This window comes from Phalaenopsis equestris, unplaced genomic scaffold, assembly GCF_001263595.1.
Source record: "Phalaenopsis equestris unplaced genomic scaffold, ASM126359v1 Scaffold000107, whole genome shotgun sequence".
NCBI lineage: Eukaryota > Viridiplantae > Streptophyta > Magnoliopsida > Asparagales > Orchidaceae > Phalaenopsis > Phalaenopsis equestris.
The window spans coordinates 5089441-5113821 of record NW_018164549.1 but is presented as its reverse complement, the minus strand read 5'-3'; the positions used below and the strand labels follow the sequence as shown (position 1 = coordinate 5113821).

At 34.2% G+C, this 24381-nt stretch overlaps 1 protein-coding gene across 3 annotated transcripts; it reads left to right on the top strand.

Moving 5' to 3' along the window:
- Positions 1-11116: 11116 nt before the first annotated feature.
- Positions 11117-23874, top strand: LOC110020885 (probable transcription factor KAN2). Of its 3 annotated transcripts, none has more exons than XM_020719156.1 (6): positions 11117-12009; positions 12100-12176; positions 13095-13134; positions 13562-13706; positions 23282-23351; positions 23492-23874. In XM_020719156.1, exons 1-6 carry the CDS (start codon positions 11505-11507, stop codon positions 23603-23605), a joined length of 951 nt encoding a protein of 316 aa, XP_020574815.1. In that variant the 5' UTR covers positions 11117-11504; the 3' UTR covers positions 23606-23874. The 3 variants fall into 3 exon arrangements, with proteins under 3 accessions (XP_020574815.1, XP_020574814.1, XP_020574816.1); XM_020719155.1 differs by having other exon boundaries at positions 23279-23351; positions 23492-23873; XM_020719157.1 differs by having other exon boundaries at positions 23279-23351; positions 23429-23507.
- The last annotated feature ends 507 nt before the right edge of the window (positions 23875-24381 follow it).

The window sequence follows — 24381 nt, the reverse complement described above, 5'->3', positions numbered from 1 at the left end:
AACAGATAGAGTTACAACAAACTTTAACTTGTACTACATATTTGTGGTCACAATAAAACTCTCAATATGCTTCAAACCATAAAACTTTAACAAGCATGCCTCATCAAATATAGCATCCCGTTAATGATTTTATTCTTTTCTGATTAATCATACAACTTAAATCCCTTGACTCCACGCTTGAAGCCAATGAATATCATATTATTTTCTTGTTGTTGCAATTTATCACTTTGCATGTGGTAGTAACTTGGACACTCGAACCCCTTCATGTGCTCATAAGCTCTAATAGGATGCCTCGACCGCATCTTCTTTGGGGTCTACTTCCCAATAGTTGTAGAAGGTGGATTGTTCACCAAGTGATAGAAATAGTTTATGGCCTCGACCTAATGGATACTATCTAATTCAACAATAGAGAACATATACCAAAATTTCTCCATAAAAGTCCAGTTTAGTTTCTTTGCCACTCCATTATTTTGTGTTATCTCTTGATAAATGAAGTAGTTTTCTATCTTACATCTCTGACACTCGTGTAAGAACACATCTATTGTGTATTCGTTGATACACTAAATCTTCTTACTAGTGTAAGTCTCACTCCATTTCTTTTAACTTCATCACCTCGCTCTTGCACTTCATGATGTATATCCAAACATATCTGGTGTAATCATCAGTAAAAGAGAAAAAAAAATATCTTCAAATAATGCCATCTTCATCCAGCGTAAACATTAGTGTGAATATACTCTAAAATAACATTTTAAGTGTAGATGATAGTACCAAATGATACATGTATCTTCTTGTCAATAATACAATGTTCAAAGAAATCAAGCTTACAGGTGTTTTCTCCTTTAATCAATTCTTGCTCACCAAAGCCTGAAGTGAAGCCACTCAAGCATAAGCTAGTTGCATATGCCACAGTATAGTGGCATCAGAAGAAAATCCAGCAACAAGTGCAGCTCTAGTTATTGTACTATCCTAAAGATATTAAAGGTTATGATAGTTTAACTCCCTTCATAAAAATCAGTGCTTCACAACATATCCTTATAACTTTTGCCTCAAGAACTACTTTATAGACCTTAGACTCTATGGTGCCAACTAAAAATAGATTTTTTATGATATCTAAAATATATTTAACATCAGTCAGCTCTCTCATTGTATCATCTTCGATCCTGATAAAGATGTTGCCTACATTAATAAAATGGCAAGCTTGACCATTGCCCATAATCATTGCACTGCTAGCCACCTTCTTGTACATACAAAACCACCTTCAATAGAGACAAATGTGATAGGTAGCACCTATGTTCAAAATTCAATATGAATGACCTATATATAAACTATGAGAAACTATAGGTAATGATGTATCTAAACACGTCTTGTCATTCCTTTCCACAATAAGATTGAACTTCGTCTCAGAAAAAACACCTTTTCCCTTCTCCTTCAAATTCAAAAAAAAAAATTTCAATGACCAATCTCTAAACACAAAGCACACTGATTTTTCCCAAGAGTGCACCCATGAGTCTTCTCCCGCTTTTAAGAAGTATCACCACTGTCACCCTTCATTGCCTAATTCTTCTTCTCATATCTGTCACATTGGAGTGTAAGTGTTTCAGCCGACTCAATATTTGCAGATTCTTTCTCCCTTCAATTGAACTAATGGTTTAACATCACTATAACCACCTCTCCATAATTCAAGATCCTCTTCCTATGAATGAGTATCACTCTGAAGCTTTCGTAGTCATCCGAAAATGAATTCAATAAAAGAAGTATTTTGTCTTCATCTCCAATCACCTCATCCAGATTAAATAGATCTGCCAAAAGTTTTGCGAAATTATTCAAGTGTCCATCAATAATAATCTCAGATCTTACCCGAAACCTGCAGAGGTGATGCTTCATTTAGAAAACAAATCCTCACAATATTTATTCTCTAATGTCCTCCATAATTTTTTTTTGTAGAAGCTTCCATCAAGACCACATATTTGATCTCTTGAGATAAATAATTTTAGATCAAACCACAACAACTTCGATTTATCTTCTACCAATCTCTTTCCAACATCTCTCCTGAACATTCATCGCTATCAAGAACTTCATCCATATTCAAAAAGCACAACATATCATAATCTCGTATCGCTACATGCAATTTTTTTTTGTTGTCAAACATCACATCGATCTTAACAGGATGCGCAAATTCCTGATGAATCTACATCTTTTCTACCTTCGCAGTGGATGTTGAAGTAATCAACGACAAGTTATTATCCATGGCGCCACTAGAACATGTAGCCTAACTTGCTCCAATATTTTTCTCTTGCATCCACGACTTTGCCAGAATCACAATCGCCCATTGTCAAAATATCTAATTTGGCTCTAATACCAATTATTGTGCAATATATATATATATATATATCTTAGGTTTCTTTAAATGATATGTGCCGACAATTAGCTTGATTTATTTTATAAGGCCCTTAAGAAAAAAATCAAATATAATACGATTTACGTGGTTCATCACAAATCTGTCTCTATCCACTATCAATAGGTGGGGAGAAAAGAAAAACCAACTGAATTAGGATTACAACTCAACACCCTCACAAATCTTCCATAATCTCACGTATAAATAAACGACGATTGTGATATACAAATTTCGAATATTTTAAATATAGGAAAGACCATATATTTAGATCTCCTTAAATTATGTTTCACAATATAGAAATATTATATAATTAGATATCCCCAAATTAGATTACTTAATATCGATATTTTAAGTATATGCACTTCCTAATTTACTACAATTAGAATTTAATACATTCAATAACAACAAAGTCCTCACCAGGAAAAAAAAGTGCATTACATAGATACCACACAAATTTTTTTATAATTACATATCAAATACCTAAATTTTGATATCTATATGCATATGACTCATAATTTTAAAATTACATAAAAACATCCCTATTATTAACCTTTTTTTAAGTGAATTGTGCATTTTCATACATTAGTTTTAAGCACCGGAGTGTTAGAAATGTCAATTTCAAACTTCAGTTCGCCTTTGCTGATTGATAAGAGCAGTATACGGAGATATGGAAAAGTGATAAATTATATATATATATATATATATATATATACCAATTGCATGTGCTTCAAATGCTTGATTTGGGCACATCAGGAATACAATAAGATTACTGTTGATGTAACTATGTTTGTTTCATCATGAATTCAGCTCGGCCATTAGATTTTTATAATTTGGGTTTGGATGGTCCTATGTTTGATTATAAAAGTTTTTAAATAAAAAAAATGCATCAAGTTTCGTGGTTCATCAGGTTAATTGTTTTGCCAACATGTCAATGTTCATGTCATGCAAGGCCAAGGGGCTTGTCTTACAATTTTTAAATTGAATATTAATTTTGCCAATGATGTATCTATTGTGACTTTTTTCTTTGTGTGTTACTCTTCTTCTTGTTTATTGCTTGTTCACGCTTGCTACAACTTTTAGGATATTGGATCTTAATCTGTCTGTGAATCACAACTAAGGAATAGAGCATATGACATGAGAGAGAGAGAGAGAGAGATGCAGAGTAATGAATAAAAATTTATTTTATTGATTAGCCTCTCCACATAAATGATTCACCTATTTATATAGGTGGGGGTACAATATGTGAAGTTACAAATTTCCCCCGACTATAATGGGGGAATTATAAAATATTTGAGATATTTTACATGTATAGGCCTACGACTCGGCTACCCTTTGATTTTGTCAGTTGAAATCAGATGGTCTTAGTTTGACAAGACCAACTTGTCTGAGTGTGTTGAATCGGAGTGGTTGGCTGGCCTTGGATGGTCCTTGGGTTAGCAGAACTAGTTGGATTGACTTGGCTTTGTCGATCAGTTATTCTAGTCAGGTTGCCAACTATTGATCCCTAGATGAGATAGAATGAGATTAGGCTATCAGATAAAACCTAAAACCCTAAAAGAGAATTGTTCTTGTTGTTGAAAAGGCCAATCATTCCCCATCAAAAAGCTGGCAGTAAATTCAAGCCTAATTGGGATGGTCCGTGAAATCATAACAAGTAATCTCAGGGGCGTTCATGAGATTGTTGGAGATACCAAACTCTTCCCTTGAGTCAAGTTATAACAATAGGCAAATTGATGTCTCTAGTTTGCTCAAATAGCCACGGTCCATGGTTCGTGTGGCCTACACCTAATTTGAATCTAGTTAACTGGATTCTTTGATATCCCGCTGGTAGGTCATCTTTAGTTGTACCTTTCTGTCTCCTAGTTCATTGAATCCCCTTGAAATTAGTACTAGCGCATCCCAGATGTACAAGCGAATATGTGGCACAAAAATGTTGCCGATAGATGAGCAGCGATAGTTTGACAACAACTACGAGATAGTGGTGGAATATAGATGGCCATGAAATCATAACAAATGGACAATGACAATCCTACAACAGTGGACAAATGAAGACGAGCCACTGATGGTGGTTATGATCAAGTAGAGTTCAAGGATCCTCGAGATCTTAAGCTCTTTCAGTCCTTACCAACTCCAATTCTAGCCCCCCTCCATGCACTTAGGTTCCTCTCTTTTTGCATAAAGAGGGCTTGTCTATTTCTAAATCTTGAGATATATATCTCCATAAATACCGCTAAAGTCATGAACACTTTATTGAATGGCACAGTGTGATTTCTTGATTGGATGGTATTTTTTTTAGTTTTTGAGTGCCTTAAAATGTTAAAATTAAATATCATAGGCTTGTCGGAATCTTTTTATCAGTACACTTTATTTGGCTACAAGCTTGAAAGATTTATAGATCGCTTGATTCTCTAATTATTGTTCATAAATTTTCAATTGTACGTGCATTCTAATGTTTGATTTGCGCTTATTCGAAATCAAATTTGATCATTTTTGATGTCGTTGGGTTCGTTTCATCATGGCATTAGCAATTTCAATGCCAAAATCTGGATTCAAAAAGGTCCTTTATTTGTTTCCGAACATTTTCAAGTTTAAAATGCATCAAACTTCGTGCCACATCAGGTTATTTTTTTTTACCACGCATCAATATTCATATCAAACGAAGCATTGGGGCTGGCAAAACTTTTTTAAAATTAAACTTTACTCAAAATGTTTCATGCATAAAAACTTGTTTGATTTATAAAAGTTTAGTGAAGTGTTTTGCAGAACAGTAAATTTAATGTAGTAGTTTTGTTTTCCTCAACAAAACGATGGTGAGTATGAGGTAAAAAACAGTGATTCAAAAGACAATGAAATTGTCATTTATATGGGATGCACATTAAGATAATATGAAAAAATCATGGGCAAAAGAAAACTTAAATACATGTATAATACGGTTGTCCTTCTGCCCTACCTTAAAAGGGAAATGTTACATGACATGATGTGAAAGGTGAGAAATGCAATGTTAAATGGATACATCCCCTCAGCATGACATAGACCTAACATGACAAAAATTAATGTCATTATGTGATATAAATATATGTGCCCTCAACCTTCCATTCCAACCATGAATGAAGGCATGGGGAAAGATAAAAGACATAATGAAGATTTACATGCCCACCCATATTTATATATTTAAGGACTTAATTTTAATATATATCGCATCTTATCAATGCATGAAAATATATATTTTATTTTTAAGAAATTAAAATAGTAATATTTTTGGCATGAAAAAAAAAAATAGGTGATGTAATTGGTTACATATGTAAATGTATAAGAATAAGGCGGTATGTAAATGCATATGCCCAAGAAATAGAAGATCATAAAAGAAAGATTTATGAGGCCTAACAAATTTATAAATTTTAGTTTTATGGAAAGGAATTTCAAATTGAGTGAGAGAATTGTATGATAAATAATTGATTAATGATATTTAGAAAATTAAAATTATTTAGAGCTAAATTTTTATATTTATATATAATGATATATAATAGTATATCATTTGTTAACTGGCTTAAGAATATTTGAATTAAATTATTCTAATTTTTAATTTCTAGTTATATAAAGAAAGTTCTAATATTTAACTTTTACCTATTGTGTTTCTATATATCGTGTCTTGGTTCAATGGGTCCGGGCTTAGACAATTAGGATGTCTTTAGTGTTATAGGCTCTAGCTTGGATGGTTGCCTCTGGTCAGCTTTGGCCTAGGCTTTGGTTCAGACTGTAGTGTCTGATAATATATATATTATATATATATAACTTCATATAAAATTAACTCCCGCTCAACAAATATTGAATGAACCGTCTCGAATACCCAAAAGCACTCGCACAATTTATTTCAGAATCGGATGTCATTTCGACATATCAATGATGCTCGAAATGCTTTGAGGTGAAATTTTGCATGACGCCCCTTTTTGAACCTCATCAACTTTGTTATGCTCTAACGACTTAATTAGCAGTTTAGTTATGTGAGCCAACACTAATGTTGCCTAACATTGGAGTCACTTTAAGGTTGTTATCATCTTTCCTTCTTAGATGTTGTTACATGAAGTTCATTTTAGGTTGTTGTTGCCTCCCCTTTCGGGCTGCTATTTTCTAATGATGTTGAAATTCCTTCTGAAGTTGTATGCCCTTCTATGTTGTTGTTGCCCAATGACATTGAAGTTCCTTTTAGGTTTTTATTGACTCCCCTTCTGAGTAGTTGTCACCCCATATCATTGGTAGTGTTGTATCATCTCCTGGGTCGTTGTTGCTTCACCTTTGAGATTGGTGTTGCCTCATTTCCTGAGCTAGTGCTTCCCCATTTCCTTGGCTATTGTTGTCTCACCTCCTAGACATATGTTGTTTCAATTCTTCATTTATTGTTGCTCCAATCCCTCTAGGCTATTGTTATCCTACTTCTATATTTTTTTTTGCCCAACTATTTGTGATTTTATTGCTCCACCTTCTAGTTAATTATTGTCAGAATGTTGGTTCCTTATAACTTGCCCACTAAAGAAAGCAAAACAATTATAAAATTTGGCAGGAATCCAATGCATTCCATGTGAATGTCCCCTTCTAGAAGCATAGTGGCAACAAAATTTTCTGTGGATTATTCCTTTTAACATTATTTAGCTTCTTGAGTAAAATTTTTCTTAGGCTTATAGCCACTTGAGGTTTTTTAAATGTACATGTATCTTCTAAGACTCATATCCCTTTGAGTTTTTGTCTGTGTCACTTCTGAGGCTTATAGCCTTTGAAGATTTTTTGTTCTCATGGAGACTTTCTAGTGAGGACCTTGTACACTACTAGCTTTCCATCAAGGCTTTCTCATGGGTCTGTTATCTAGGGGTGCTAGTGGTGACGTTTTCCACCACTTACCCTCAAAAGATCTTTTTAGTGAGGATTGTGTCCACTATTACCCTCCCATCAGGAATACCTCATATACCTTTTTCTAAGGTGGATAAGTGGAGAATGTGTCTACCACTTGCCCTCAAGGGATTTCTCTAATAAGAATTATGTTCACTACTAGTTTCTTATCAAGAATTTTTCATGGGGGTGGCTTTTAAGGAAATTGGTAGAGTATATGTCTGCCATTAACAATGTTAGACTTTTTCTAGGTTGTTTAGTTAGAGCGTCCACTTAATCACCATAGCCTATGCTCGAAGAGGCTGGTTATAAAGCACCAAGGATGTTAGACCTATCCTAGGTTTTTTGTCAGAGGTTCTTGAGGGTTTTAACCTGTTATGAAAAAATTCTAATTAAAATCCACCAAGAATTTTTGACATATCTTAGGCTACTAGTCAATGCTTCTGCTTAAGACCACAACCTGTTGTGAAAAAGATCGAAAGAAATCCACTAAGAATTTTGACCTATCCTTGTTTGTTTAATCGATGAGTCATCTTAATGAGTGTAAAATATTTTAGAAGAGGTCAAACTGAGTACTCATGAGATTGATTAAGCCCAAAATTTGGTGTCAAGGATTCTTTGTGTTCTTGAGTCTTGGGTGCAAGTCAAGTTGGATTGTAATTTTTCTTAAAATATGGTTGCAGCCATAATAAAGAGAAATATTTGATAATTTTTTTACTATTGCTTCTGAATTTTTTATCCTCTAGTTGGAGTGTTGTCCACCTGAGCTTGTAAATTAACCTATGTAACAAAAATTAAAGAGGTCAGCTTCTTAATCGGGTTGAGAAGAGACTCCAGTCTAATAAGGGAGTGTTGACGAAGTACTTTCCATCAGAACATCTTCGATCAATGGTTGATGTCTTAGTGATTTTTAAGATGTTGACTTGTGTGTCTACTCAAAGATGTATTGCATCACGTAAAATTGATGAAATACAAAAGGATTATCCTATATTATTCATTCCTAGGAAATTAACGTGAACGATCTTTCGAGGTTTTGATGAAGGTTGCTCACCTCATCAGTGGATACATCAAAAATTATTTTTCGATGACTTTACCTTAATTTGATGAATCCTAAGGGGTGAAAAAATTCCTTAACAATTCTTTGTTTTCAATTAATTTCTCTACAAGCATTTTAGCAAGCTCGAAAATGAATTGAATGCCTCCTTGAGAATGAATTGAACCAAGAAAGTGCTTTTCCCTTAAGAACAACAAAGGAAAACTTATCAAAGGAGCACATCAGAAGCTCAATGTGCGTTGGTTTGATCAATGTGTTGATACTGATTAGACATCCCATCATAAGAATTAATGTTTTGAAGCTTAAAAACTTATTTAAAAAGCGTGTTGAAGGACTATCGCAGCTTATGGAGAAGACTATTGAGAATTATGCCTAACAGAAAAATGACTTCTTCTTGCAATAGGTATTGTATCTCATCACATATTATGTGAAGTCAAGTTAAGATCTCTACATATGTCGGAGCCTTGTTGCTAGGCTTGTCTACACATAATAGATGTGTAGAGCTAATAGTGTCTAAAAGGACAGCTTCTTAGGGAGAAATTTCAGCGTTTGGAGGGGTGCTAAATGTGTACCTCTAATTGAAGGATTTTTAGTTAAATGAGCCCCTGTAGTTTGCACTACTTTAATTGTTGTACCTTGCATAAAGTTCAGAGGCTTAAATCTTGGGACTCCTTTAATCTTCATACACTATCTTCAAGAGATGAAAATGAGGTTCTTTTGCCAACTAGGGGATGCACATCATTAGAAACAGAGGATTGATGTTCTGAACTTCGAGACTACACTATAGAATGTCGAGTATTAGAGTGAGAAGATTGTATAATATGCTTATTAACTATTGAAATATTGTAATATTTTATTAATAGAATATTGTTTCTCACAAATAATGCCAAACTATTATGTGTTAGAGGATTCACGACAATAGAGTGATAGTTTAATGTCTTAGTGTTTCACGAAAATCCAACACACGCGTATAATTAAAAAATAATAGAACGACTCCAAAATTTTTATATGAAAAAAACCCTTAAATGGAAAAAAAAATCATGTTTCCTAGCCTAATCAAAGTAATCAACTATGGAATTGTAAATACACAATCACACTCTAATATTAAATTAGAGAAGATGGAAGTATAAATTTGATAATTATATATGTATAATAGTAGTTCAACTATATTAGACATAATTGAAATAATATAGGTCAAATAATGCCTTACATAAGGATTCACTTCCGCAAACTGCCTATCAGCAGCAGAAAAATTGAAATAATTTTATAAATAAACCTTACCTAATATTGCATAATTAGTCATTTCACCTTCCTCATAATCTTAAATCAGGCATCTACTTCAGTGAAACGAACATACATAGCATGTAGCAAAATAATTTACTCATTTTTTTAGAGTTTTTTTATATATAGTCAAACCAAAACTTCATGGGGATAACTCATTATCATGCTATGAGGCCTTATATATACTTTTCTCCACAGCAGACAACCAAAGGAAACCAAATGACAATATTTAATCATAATTTTGAATTTATCCTTCATATATACAATATATTATTGAACAACATAAATTTTTAAAAGTAGCATATATCAACTATCGAATAACCCTAAATAATGACTTAACTGTGGTGCACACTCCATACACAACATGTAATATTATATTTTATCACTCTTTGGCAAAAAATTTTTGAAGAGATTTGGTCTAATTTTTCAGTGATAGCATTATATAGCTCACATAATGCACCTAAGTCAAGAATCCGCTTCAGCAAGCACACAATACACATCACAAACATCAGTGAATTACATCTTTAATCCAATATCATGTAATATTGCATAGTTAGCATGTGTCACTTTTCTAAGAGTGTGAAAACAAGCATCTGCTTCAGTGAAAAGACCATATACAACATGTAGCAATATAATTTACTTATTTTTTTCATACTTTTTTCTTAAAATGTTCAACCCAAAACTCCATATTGATAACTCATAATTACCATGCTATGGGGTCATATGTACAGTTTTCTCCTCAGCAAACAGCCATTGGGAATGAATTGACAAGATATAATCATAAATTTAATTTTAGTTGTTATATATACAATATATTAATGAATAAACCAAGCATAATTTTTTAAAGTTAGCATATATTAGCCATCCAACAGCCCTAAATAATGAATTTACTTAAGTTCATGGTCCATACCCAACATGTAAAATGGTATTTTCTTATACTTTAGCCAAATTATGTAGAAGAAAGTGGGCCTAATTTTTCATGAAAAGAACAATACATGTCAAATTATGTCATAAATAAAGGCTTCATTTCAGCAGGCACTCAATGCACATCAAGAAAATTGATGAAATATAACATATAAGCATTGTTATAGCATTTAATAAGGCATCCACTTGAGGACTTCTTCCATACACACCATTTAAAATAATAAAAAAAAAAACTACTTTGATACAACAAAAGATAACAAACACCTCAATATATGGAATTACATGTAGTGTTCTAATAGATGTCACATGAGTAGACAAAATAATTTTCTCATAAATCAAAAGACCCAAATGAAATACACCCATTTTAATAAAAAATTTATTGGATTATTACATAAGACTCCTATCAATTAATTAATGTACAACATTTATTTGAAATAGAAGTTGCTCATGTGGTAAAAAAATTTCTATACCTTAATACCATAAAGTAATATTTCCACTTAGAGCACAGTTGGTTGAAAGGAACCAAAGCCCACAACCACAGACATAATTATTTTGTTATTTTCGCCCTTTGTTTCTCTCTTTTTCTCACCAAAGTATCAATTTTCTCCCTCATACTTCCCTGGAGGACGCGAGAAACTGTTTTCACACAATCTCTAAACGCTTCTTTTACCCCTCCCCCCTCCTCCCTCCACCCTCTATGACAGAATTCCCATTCCTTCCATTCCTTCCAAATCACCTCTGCTCTTCACCCTCCCTTCTCTCTCTCTCTCTCTCGATCGAGCTGTCCATCATCTAAGATAGAAAATTAAATCAGTGCAGCACAACCACTGCAACAAGTACAAGAGCATGAAGCAAGAAGAAAGAAGCATCAGAACCAAGTAGGAGAAGAAGACACTAAACAAGATATAGAGAGATTAGAAAAATTAGAGCTTTATTTGTTACCACCCTTTTTCAAAAAACAGAGAAAGAATGGAGCTGTTTCCAGCACATCCTGACCTTTCATTACAGATAAGCCCCCCGAATGGAAACAAACCCAGTTCGAAATGGAACAACACGACAGAAACAGAGGCCATGCATTTGGAGTTTTGGAGCAAAGCCTTCGACGCCAACTCCACCACCACCAGTACAGCCTCCAAGTCCTCCGTTGCCACTGCTAGCTTCGACCTCTCCCTCTCAAACCAAACTCTGTCCAACCGCCATTCTCTTTTCCTCCATGAACCACACCATGGCAAAGATCTCTCCTTTCTTCGTCCCATACGCGGCATCCCAGTTTACCATTCCCCTCCTTCCTTTCCTTTCCCTCAACAAAATCAGAGACTTAACTATCCCTTAGACTCCTCGAGGATATCGCCGTCGTCCAGGTTTCTCCCTCGGTTTCCGGTGAAGCGCAGCATGAGGGCTCCCCGAATGCGCTGGACTTCCACTCTCCATGCTCGTTTTGTTCATGCTGTCGAGCTCCTCGGCGGCCATGAAAGTACTTAAAGATTAATTGCATTCTCAGTTACCATAAAAATGCAAACTTTTAATTGTTTTCTTAAACATTTTCGGTTGTTTTGGCTCATAGGAGCAACCCCAAAGTCGGTTCTCGAGCTAATGGATGTGAAAGATCTCACCTTGGCTCATGTGAAATCCCACCTACAGGTAGCCCTTTCGCAAAGATTTATACTTTTTTAGCTTTCATCCTGTCATGCATTTTCCTCTTTTTTTTTTTTCTTTCTTTCATTGGGGAAAGCTAGTTAGGAGCAAAGCTAGAAACTTTTTTGCTTATCAGAGAGTTAGAAATGCAGTTGTAAGACAATTAGCTGGTGACAAGAAAGGGACGACTAAAGCATTTAGAAAGAAATGCATTTGTAATAGGAAAAATTGAGCATTTGCTTCCATTTTCCATTCTTTTCCATTCCTGTTGCTATCGCTCCGTACTCTCTCTTGCTCTTGCTGCATGTTACAAGCTGCTCCCTGCTATGCTTCTCCCTCGATCTACTCCACACTCCCTAGAGATCTGTGGGTTTAGCTTTGCTTCTCAAGCAGAAATAATGCCATTAAAGGTAAAAGGGAAAAGGAAAATAATGCCAAAAATCATAAAATATATATATATTTATAAAAGGAGACAACGAGCATCATTACTCAATCATTCATCATCACGCACCTATGTGGCTACATAAGCAAGCACAGATGCTGATGCATTAAATGCAGCAAGAGCTATATTCAGAAGTCTTTATTATTATTAGCCAAGCAGTGCAGTACTTTTTTGACTAAAATTACAGCTTTGCTTATTATATTTGAATGATGATCACTTTTAAAAAAAATTAATTTTTTTATTCAGCATAACTATTTGGACTTCATTTTATCAGTACATGTACCCTCCTCTTTAATTTGACAAGGGTTTTATCATTCATCTCAACAAATGCTTTTATGATATGAGTTTTTTATGAACTATTTCAGGAGCATAATAGTTTTCTAATTACAAGAATTATGTGTAGATCCATTTTAGTTGTTTTCATCAGCGTATTTGTAACTTTAATGTGCTTTGTGATTAATTACTTTAGTGCTTTATTGCAGATGTATCGGACTGTCAAAACCACTGATAAGCCTTTAACAGGTACCACTGCAAAATTTCGAGCTCCATGAAGCTTTGTTAAAGAGCATGATTAATATATATATATATATGACAGTATTTCAAGGAAAAATTTTTTTTTTTTTTTGTGACTAGAAATATTTCTAACTAAAAATAAATATTTAATCGTATTTTTATGGAAAAGATAGGTTTAAAATATTTATTGTGCATAGAAAATGAAAATTAAGCTTTCAAAAACAGTGATTAAAGATGTGATTTTTAGGCATAATTTTTAAGAAAATGCATAGCTAAACTTAATATTTAGTTGCATTTTAAATCATATGATTATAACTTAAATTTGTTGTGGCGTAAAAATATTTTTTTTTTCAATAAATATATGTTAAAGAGGACATGTTTGTCAATGTTATTGCCCTAAATTCATTTAATTACATTTTTTAAATTAATGTCATAGGTCAAGCTGATCCACTTGAGACCTTTGATGACAACTTGCTGGATTTAAACAATATTGTCAACGGATCTGAATCTTCAGTTGAGAATGTAAAGTCGGCAGGGCAAAATAGCACTAATTTTTATGCCTTATGGAGCAATTCTTCGAGGTAAAGCAAGCATTTTCAGCTTACTTGCGCATTACTTAACTGCAAGCAACGAAATCAATTGCAAATGGCAAACCTTTTTTGTTTATTTGTTGCGTCTTTATGCTGAAACTTGCCACCAAATGATTTCTTTAGTCATGTGTTGACTAAGTATTATTTGATCTCTAATTCTCTAAATCGGTCTTCAATTGGATTTAGTAAATTCAAATTTAAATTACATCTTTTTAGTGTTTGACTGGATTTACGTTAAATTCACGCGGGGTTAAGAGTATGCTACAAAACATCCAGTAAACTAAATCTGATAAGGTCAGGCTAGTACTTCTTTTTGGGGAGGAGAGATTAGTGCTTTTCATGGATTTTTTCTAAGAAATATGTCGCAAAAAATATATACTTTGCTAAGTAAAGCTTGGCTTGTGAGGAAAAGAAGCAAATGACTGATTGTTTTCTTTCTCTCGATTCATTCATGACGGCAAAGATTCTTTTTTTTTTCTTTTCATACTTAGACATAATGAATAGATTTTAAATTGGGCTCAATGGTTATATTTAACGTTATTGCAATTTCTATTTTGTTTGGTGCATTGTTACACTGTTCTATGTAATTCTTCATCTGTTTTAGAATGCGAATGTTCTTATGAGAGTGTTAGGTATGGCTCATATACCATAAATGAGACCGATGCTGGAATGGAGCGGAGTCCACGAGCGAAGTGGAGCGGAAGGATCTGTCCAATTGGGGGAGTTTCCTTATGTGGGTTGGGGGTGCGGGGGCAACACCTCGCGGTTTGGTACAGACAGGGGTAATTTAAGTAATTACATTTTGTACTATAGGATTATTTATATGTCATGTTTGTAACCCTAGGTTACTCTCTGAGATTCTGAGATTCTGAGATTCTGAATCTTGCATTTTGTACTTTTTTCTGAATATTGAAAGAAAGTCGCCGCTCAGCTCCCGAGGATGTAGACATCTTTGTTGAACCTCGTAAATCTCTGTGTGTTCTTCTGGATTTATGTTGATTCCTGTTTTTTCTTCACGCTAATTTCTCAACAAGTGATATCAGAGCCAGATTCGAGGGCAATGAAGAAAAATTTGGGCGACACAGAAATAAAAAACATTTTGGCAGAGGAGATTGGCAGCTAAGGAAGGATTTCAACAAGATTCAAGGCATTTCAAATTCGTCGTAGAGGAGTTCGGTCGAACGAGAATTTTGGCGCAGAGGATTTGGCGATTTGGCTTCATCAAAGTTTGGCGAGGGCATCATTTCGTGAATCGTGGCATTCTGCAGGGCTTCTTCTGCCTACGACTGAAGGAGGATCTGACGACGGGTTACGAATGAAATTCGCGTGAAGAGGAAGGCTTTGGACGCAGGAGTTCACGATAGAAGTGGTTTGAGAGGCGATTCGGTAGAACATTTCGGAACTGCGAGTCACAAAGGTTTCAGTGAAAATCGACAGTGACAGTTCAGGGAAGAGGAGTTCGGCGAGGCTTCCTTTTGTGGCAACCAAAGTCGGGGGCGTCAAAAAAAGAAAGTTTGGTTGCAGCCTGGAGTGGAGAAGAAAATCAGAAAGGAATCTTTGATATCTGATTTGATTCCACGGCTGGGGAAGGAACTTTCGAATTTCCTTTGCTTGAGGCGAACCAGAAAAGGAAGAGCTTCTGATTTCCTTTGCTGCTGGAGGGGATTTTACTATACTGGGGGCAGTAAAATATTCCTCCAATCTTATTTCCTTTGCTGGAGGGAGCAGCGGAGGAGCAAAATTGGAAGGGCGGACGCGGAAAGGGAAAGATTTTGTTGCTTTTCTGGGAAACTTAATTAATGGAAATACTTAATTACGGGAAACTTAACTATGGGAATATTTCAATCCTTTTTCAGAAAGATTTTGTTGTTTTTTTAGGAAACTTAATTAAGGGAAACTTTATTAAGGAAACTTAATTAAGAGAATATTTCAATCCTTTTTCGGAAAGATTCTGTTGCTTTTCTAGGAATCTTAATTGAGAAAAATACTTAATTAAGGGAAATTTATTTAAGGGAATCTTAATTAATGGATTATTTAAAAAAATTTGTAGCCCAACCCACATTAATGCATAAGAAACTCCATGAAGTATTTTCTCCTAATGGGCTAGATTTTCGCCAAGGTAGAGAATCGTTGGGCATATGTATTTCTCCTAAGGGGCTGGATACTCGCCAATGTAGAGATTTATTGGGTATATGTATTTCTCCTAAGGGGTTGGATATTCGTTAAGGTGGAGATTTATTAGGTATGAATTAGGTATGACTCATATACCATATACCATAAATGAGACAGATGTTGGAGCGGAGCGGAGCCCACCAGCGGAAGGATCTGTCCAATCGAGGGAGTTTCATTATGTGGGTTAGGGGTGCGGGGGCAACACCCCGCGGTTTGGTACATGGGTAATTTAATTAATTACATATATATGTCATGTTTGTAATCCTAGGTGACTCTCTGAGATTCTGAGATTCTGAATCTTGTATTCTGTACTCTTTTCTGAATATTGAAAGGAATTTATCGCTCTGTTTTCGAGGATGTAAGCATCTTTGCTGAACCTCATAAATCTTTATGTGTTCTTCTGGATTTGTGTCGATTCATGTTTTCTCTTCGCCCTAATTTCTCAACAGAGAGATTCGAATAATTCAACTCTGAATATCTTTTTTTTCAACCAAGCTATTTATATCATTTAAATGTTCACAAAATGACATTGTAAAGGCATATATATAAAGAGCTATTTTAGGAGTTGTTATGTGCTAGAAAATATTCAACAGCTGAGGAAAAAAATATGGAGTCTTAGCAAAGTAGAAATATCGAGCTAGCATATATATATTTAAATGATAAAACAAAATAAAATTTTTATATGAAAATTTCAAAAAGGAAAAAACATCAAGAGGTTCAACTCATTCAAAATAATTAATTATATAATTACATTTATAAAGTTCCTCTACATATTCTTTCTAATTAAAGAAGAAAAAGTTATGATACTTATTTATACTTCTTTGGTTATAATAGACATGGATGGATAACAGTATCAATTAAGTAACTGGTTAAACACCAACACTCTAGACATCATAATAAGGCAACAATAACAAGTAATTGGGTTACAATAGTCCCTGGTTATGGTCGACAATCGTTTGTGACCATTAACTTCTAACTCTCCCTATGAGAGTAGATTTAATTCTCAATTGTCCATTTTCTTCACTCTTGTGAACAATGAATATCTATTTAATTATTAGATCTCTTTCTCCTTCTCATGAATGTGAAAAATGAGCTGTTATTTATAACTTTGAGAGTGACATAATAGTAAATTTGCCCAAAATTCCAAAAAATTCTATTGAATAATTCATGTTTGATTCTTTCATTGTATATCATTTGCTCAACATTGCAATGAATAATTAACAACCTTAGAATAGAATGATTAAGCGTGTTGGATTCCTCTAAATAAGCCGCTTGATTTGATTATGAGCATACCAAATTTAAAAATCACTCAATCATTCAATTAATTCTTCAAAGCTTCTAATTATATTTCCACTATTTAATATAGGCTCATTTGAACTCAATTTGAATTACTTTTGGTATCATTTGAATTGTATTATCAATATCTATTATTTGGTGAGGGCGCAATAGATGAGAGAGAGTTTTTGGGTCAGATAGGATATTTTAAATATCTTAACTTCAATTTCCAAATGAAGAGAAAATAGCGAGTTATGTCAAAAAAATACTTCCCTTATGTCTGGCTGAACATTTCTTGTCCAAGCCAAGGACTATGAGCTAGATACTTTGTCGAGCTAGACTAAATGTATATCTTAAGCTAAAATCCTGAGTTTCTTAGCCAAGCTCCAGTTTCTGAGTATGACTCTTGCATGAGAGGTCAGATAGTTCATCAAGTAAATTGGACATTGCCACTTCAACTAAGTCATTTAGAGAATCATGCTTGATCATAAATCTATGGTGATCAGCTTGTTAAAGGATTTGATTCACATCACAACCTTTAAGATTGAGTTATTCAAGAATGATGATTTGGTCTAGAGATGAATTGACTAATGTTGGTTCAATTCAAAAGCATGGTGGGCAATTAATGATTTGATTAGTGAGCCTTATGAGGAACATCTACCAAAATACGACGTTGTCAAGGATGGTATTAATTATTGCCAATGCTAGAAGAAGAGAAGAAAGGATAAGTCAAAGATTTTTAGGGACATGTAGGTGATGAGTAATTATTTTATAATATATAAAAAATTCCTCTATAGACACAAAAATTCATGTCATACTTTTTTCTCTTTCCACGTCTCTTCCTCCCACGAGGAATAAAATTTTATCTTCCTCCCATTAGGGATAAAAGCTTTCTTCTCATCAGGCTCAGAACCTTGTTGCAATCTTTTCTTGCAATGTACAAACAATTCATTGTCCAACATTTTATATGTTTTCCCTTGAGCCTAAATGAAAATCAAAATACAAATTAACTAAATACAATAGGCTACTAATATTTTCAAGTTGGCCTTATTAGTAAACAATTAAAGGGTACTGACAATCATGCTGATCGATCATTTCAATTGTATACTAAAAAATGTTTTGCACGAAAATCGAGGCAATTTATTGATTACCTCGCTTCGTACGATCAGTCAATCTCTCCCCCTCGACCACATCACTTTAGTCGACTGGCCAAGCACTCTCGCTCAACCACCTCATTTCAATCAGTCGACCATCTCTCTTCTTTGGTTAACCAGATAACACGCTAAAGCAACCATCATCTTCAGGAAAGTCACATATAAGTCATTTAATTTCTTAAGTATTGAATGTCATCAGAACCAAGGCAAAGAAATATGGGCTTAAAAGCCTACATCGATCTCGAGACGATCCAACGGTCGAAATAAAAAGGCTAAAATATTTCTTGCTTTTCTCTTCAAAGCATGGCCAAATATGAAATTTTTATACCTTTTACCTCTTCTATCTTCTATAAATAGGAGGTCTTTAGGATATAAATAGAGGAGGGAATTTTTTCTTCGGGGGGTGGGGGGGAACAACTCTTATTTGTAACTTTAAATTTTATGGAATAAAATGGGTTCACAAGCCCAAGAAGATAGGTTGATTAAATTATCTATAGATTCTGCTATTTAGTATAGTCAAAAAGGAAACCTAAGAATTTAAAAACTACTACTTAATTCAATTTAAGTAAGCCTATGACAACAACAATAGAACCTGGAAACTAAATAAGATTTGGTAATAGAGAAAGGGCAAAAGACGACAGTACAATTCATTTATAATTTATTATTATCATTAACCACTCTCATATATATATATATATATGATGAACTTTATTTACAGAAGACTGAAAAGCCATAACTTATAAAAGAAATGTTATCATTGAAAGCGACCGTAGAGGTCAGTTAAATGGACCTCCAAATTCTAATTGTTATAACCACAGTCGAAGAGTGGTGTTCGACTCATTCAATAAGGTTGCCCCCTTTGTTTTCTATTAGATTTATGGTTGGCGATCATCTGGTTATCACCCACTTTGTCTGGAAAATATATTACAAAAACCTCTCGCTCTCTTCACTTCTCTCCTCTTTTTTGTGTTTACAATTATGAGATATATTATGATTAAGAATTGCATGGATTTATAAAGTGATGAATTCATCTTTTATCTCTTATAACCAACCACCACTAATTCATAACATTCACTGAGATCTTTTATGTTATTCTTCATTTAAGGTTTTATGTTAATGTTTATGTATGAATTTTTTTATGAGCACCATTTAATTTTGTTAATATCTTTGGGGCATTTTTTTAAGAGAATTATTATTTCAACAAACTGTCGTTCGACTGTCTGCTCCCGACGCCTCCACCTACAATCAGCCATTTCAAAATAAGGAAGATTTACATAAGACTCAATTCTTACATATTTTCATATACCACTCAATTTCTACATACTTATATACTTACATGCATACATCTCAATTCATTTGTTTCTAGCACTCGAGGAACTTGAACTCGAGTAATAAAATTGGCAATGACGCTGAGAGCGTCTGATCAATCAAAGGCATAAGAAAAATTCTACAACGATGCCAAGAGCGTCTGGTCAGTCAAAGGCATAAAAAAAAAATTGGCATCGACGTCATGAGTGTACGGTCAGTCAAAGGCATAAAAAATAACCGACAACGACGACAAGAGCGACCGATCGGTCAGAGTCATATAACTCCCCTTATGATCTAGCATCTCTAAGACTCCCTTCCGGGGCGAGCAACTCTAAAACTTTTCTCCGGTTGAGCAGTTGCAATACCCTCCTTCAGGACGAACAGCTACAAGATTCCCCTCCGGGGCGAGCATCTCCAAGACTCCCCTCCAGGGTGAGCAAATCAAAGACTCCCCTCCGGAGGGAGCAACTCAAAGACTCCCCTCCGGAGAGAGCAATTCAAAGACCTCCCACCTGTGCGAGTAACTATAAGGCTCCCCTCCGGGTCGAGCAAATACAAAACTCTCCTAAAGGGCGAGCATCTCTAAGACTCTTCTTCGGGACGAGCATCTCCAAAACTTTTCTCCAAAGCGAGCAACTCTAAGACTCCCCTTCAAGACGAGCAACTCTAACATTCTCTTCTTGGGCGAGACACCCCTCCAGGGTGAGCAACTACAAGACTCCCCCTTCAGGGAAAGGAACTCTTAGAAATTTTCTTCGATGACCAAATTTTCCTCCGATGACTAACTCTTCCTCTGACGGCTGAATTTTCCTCCGACCGGCCACCATAAACAGGCAACTTTCTCCGACAGAAAAAATGTCATAACGACAGACTCAGCAAATGATGACAAATATACCAGACCAAGTATGAAAAGCAGATACCAGGAAGTATCATTAGCAAATTACATATTTAAGGCTTGTTTGGTATATTAATTTTCTTATCCTTTTGTAGTTGTCACTATTAAGGAGCAAGAAAGTTAGGGAACTTAATATACCAAAAATGGTCTGCGCGGATATCAAGGCAATCCAGTAGCTAATCATCTCACTTCGGTCGACCAGCCAAGCTCTCTTCCTCAACCAGCTCATTTCAGTTGCTAGGCCAAGTTCTCTCCCCCGGTCACCTCCTTTCAGTCAATCGACCAACTCTCTCATTCGACCAGCCAGATAGCCACACTAAAGAAACAATCATCTTCAAGAAATTCACATAAAAGCCACTTAATTTCTTATGTATTGCATGTCATTAGTATCTAGGTAAAGAAACTTGGACATGAAAGTCTGCATCAATCTCAAGACAATCCAATGGTTGTAATAAAAATGATTAAAATGTCATTTGTTTCTCTCTTCAAAGCATAATCAAATATGTAAATTTTATACGTTTTATCCCTTTTATTTCCTATAAATAGGAGGGTTTCATGATGTAAATAAGGGAAGAGAGTTTTTTTGGGGGCACCCTTCATTTGTAACCTCAAATTTTATGGAATAAAATGGGTCCACGAGTCCGAGAATACCCCATTCCCCCGACCGGGGGATGTCCTTATCTTCTCTCTCTCTCGATCCCTCTTCTCGGTTCAACGCTCCATTCCTCGGACACGATCTACCATACAGATTTGGATCCAACATCAATTAAGTTATCTTTCTTTCTTGTACTTTTTCACAGCTTTCCATTAATCAGTGCTATTTGCATTGTAATAGAAATTTTTTTAAAAAATAATTTTAGTTTATTTTACTAAAACGCTTTAGCAGCTTTCAAATAATTAGCTGATCTATTGAAGGTTTAAATGACCACCGGGAATCATGGAGAGTAATCATTTATAAAGCAATCATACATATCAATGAGTGTCAAAAGCGAATGAAAATAAAGCTGATGAAGAATAAAAATAATAAAAGAATAAACTATTATATATTATTTTTCACTGCAACCAGCTATAACAAACTTGCATATATATATATATATCTATAGGCATAGACCAGATCCACTTCACCATCACAAACTCAAGGCTTCTTGAGAAAGATGAATAAAGCTACCTAAACTCTCCGCATTCAGCTCCATAGATGTATATATAAAACGAATATCTTCACAAAACAATCCACAAAAAGCCAACAGATGTCAAATCCTCTGCTCCATCTGTTCAGCATCAGGTGGACGTTGAACCTCCATGATAGTACAATGATCACTTCCAGTAGTTTAAAAAAGAGCTACAAGGCTATCCATTATGCCCCTCTTCAGTCTAGCTCTCACATTTTATGGAGAATAGCACGACAGAAGAGTTAATCTCGAGTCATTTATTATGGAGATGGGTGTCCATATGTCTATTATTGCTGGACATCTAGACTTTAAATCACAAATCTCTTTACCGAAACAAATGGAGATTGTGTTTGGTTTTCTTCAGAGATTTTGTGGACCAATTGGTGCAAAACTTAGCTGAGCCTTTTGACTATTCCTTAGGATGGGTTATTGGATTCTGTGTTAAGTTGTTGAATGCAAATAGTTTAAAGTTTGCATATACCTTTAAAATCTTTCAATAGCAAGGTCTTCATTTTTACATTCAAAATAATTAAGGTGCACTTCAACTAGCTTTTTTTTCCAAGTAGTATGACTACAGATCATATTAATATTCATTTGTTATTAAAGGAGCATTTACATACATATCACCAATTCCTATGTATTTACATATCTAACAACTGACTTCTACTTTTTGCGTTTATATCACCTAATTCTATCATATCACATTAAATATATATATATATATATATATATATATTGCTTATAAAGTGTGAAATACATGTATTCAGGTATCTGTATGATAACATATATTAAAAAATTGAAAGTTTAAGCGTTAAATATACAACTATGTAAGGATTAATTGGCATGTATGTAAATTTTCCTTTTTTAAAAAAGTGTCTTTTAATCATTTTTTATCAATCGAAGGTGTGAATATTGATTGTGCAAGTAAAAAAAGTGTCCATTTGGCTAAAGGTTCAAATTTAGCCATATATTTTATTAGAAGAAAATGATGAAATACTTGATCACGTCATTATTAGTCATTTTTTTCTGTAAAGAGCGACCATAACATTTAAAAAAATGTGACCACAAATATTACTTCTATTAGTAATATGTAAAAATAATTTATGATAACGATGAACTCTACTTATGAGAAAATATTATATGTATTCTTCGTATATACAGAGAACGCACGCGTTATACCGTTGGTCGCCCCTTTTTATTTCACGTTGATCTGCACCGAAGACGTATGTTTGCACTCACCAAATATTTTTTTCCTACTTAATGATATAAATTTTCCTTAAACCTTGCACATCCTCAGCAAAATAAAGTTGCATTCACATATGTGAAATGATATAAGAAAAAGTGCACATTTTTTTAGTAGAATGTCACTTCGAGTTTTTTTTTTCTTTTGTTGTGAATAATGACTGCTCACATGGGATTGTAACTTTATTCTTTTTCCACACCTCATAAAGGTTGGAGTTTAATAGCATTCTGATAGAGAAAGATAGCCTTTTTCTTCTCCCACAGTATAAATATCTACCATTATTTTTCTCCTTTAATTGCGTCAGCTCCCACTTGTTGAAATTAACATTCTAAGAATGATTTCTTTAGTAGGGAAGACCTATTGCTTGACAAACCAAAGGGCTATACCTCAGCAGGGAGAGGGAGATTGTCAACTTGTGAGGTGCAATTTTGAACAATATTCCCATGCAAGTTTTATTAATGACTTTGATTTCCATTGATTTTGTGCTTTTAATAAAGTTTAAGTTATGGTGAAGGAAGAAACATTCATTGAGAAAGCATTATTTGGATTACATGGTGCAGAGTGAGACACAATCCAGAAGCTTTGAAATGATATCAGATCTTAACTCTTCCTGCCTTTCAGAGACCAGATCGAAGGAGCCCAATATCGAGTTCACATTAGGGAGGCCTTTTTAATCAAACTGTATGTCTATGTGCTTCCATCTATCTATCATTTGTATCAAGAGATTGATACAAACCCAAAGTGAGTGAGTGAGTGAGTGAATGTGTGTGCGTGTGTGTGTGTGCGTCAGAGAGAGAGAGAGAGAGAGAGGAAGTGAAGTGTTTGCAAAAGCACAACAAATTAGAAGAGAAAAAGGCCATGTTCTATAGTTTTAACTTGTCATTTAGTTTTTGGAAGTAAAATGTGTTAAAAGTTATGATGTCAAGATTTTCTTCCATAAAATATTTTATTTGATATTATTGTGATGCGTTGTTAATTGTGATATTAGATTTAGTTAATTTTTTTTGGTTTATGAGATATTTTATTTAAAAGGTTCTTATAAAATCTTGTAATTAGTTCTCTATTTTAAAATTTGTCTTGTTGGTACTATATGAGGTGCTTTACAATAAATGATTTCACATCCTATAAATAGATGCAAACAAAGAGGGTAGGGAGATTCACTTTAACTTCTCTAAGAGAGGAGTTGTGTGATTATATTTAGTTCTAATAAGAGAAGAACCATTAGTTTTTTTTTTTGTAATAAATATGAGAACATAATCATAAAAAACAATATTTTTTGCTTCTGATATACAAATTCTTTTTAATTGTTGAATGGGCTCTTTCACAACAATTAACATAAACTGAAATTTACCCAAATTTTTATTTTTAACTTTGTATAAAATATAAACTCTTTCCATATCCATTACATTTGAGGTATAATGAATTATCTAACCTCTTATTAATTGTGGAT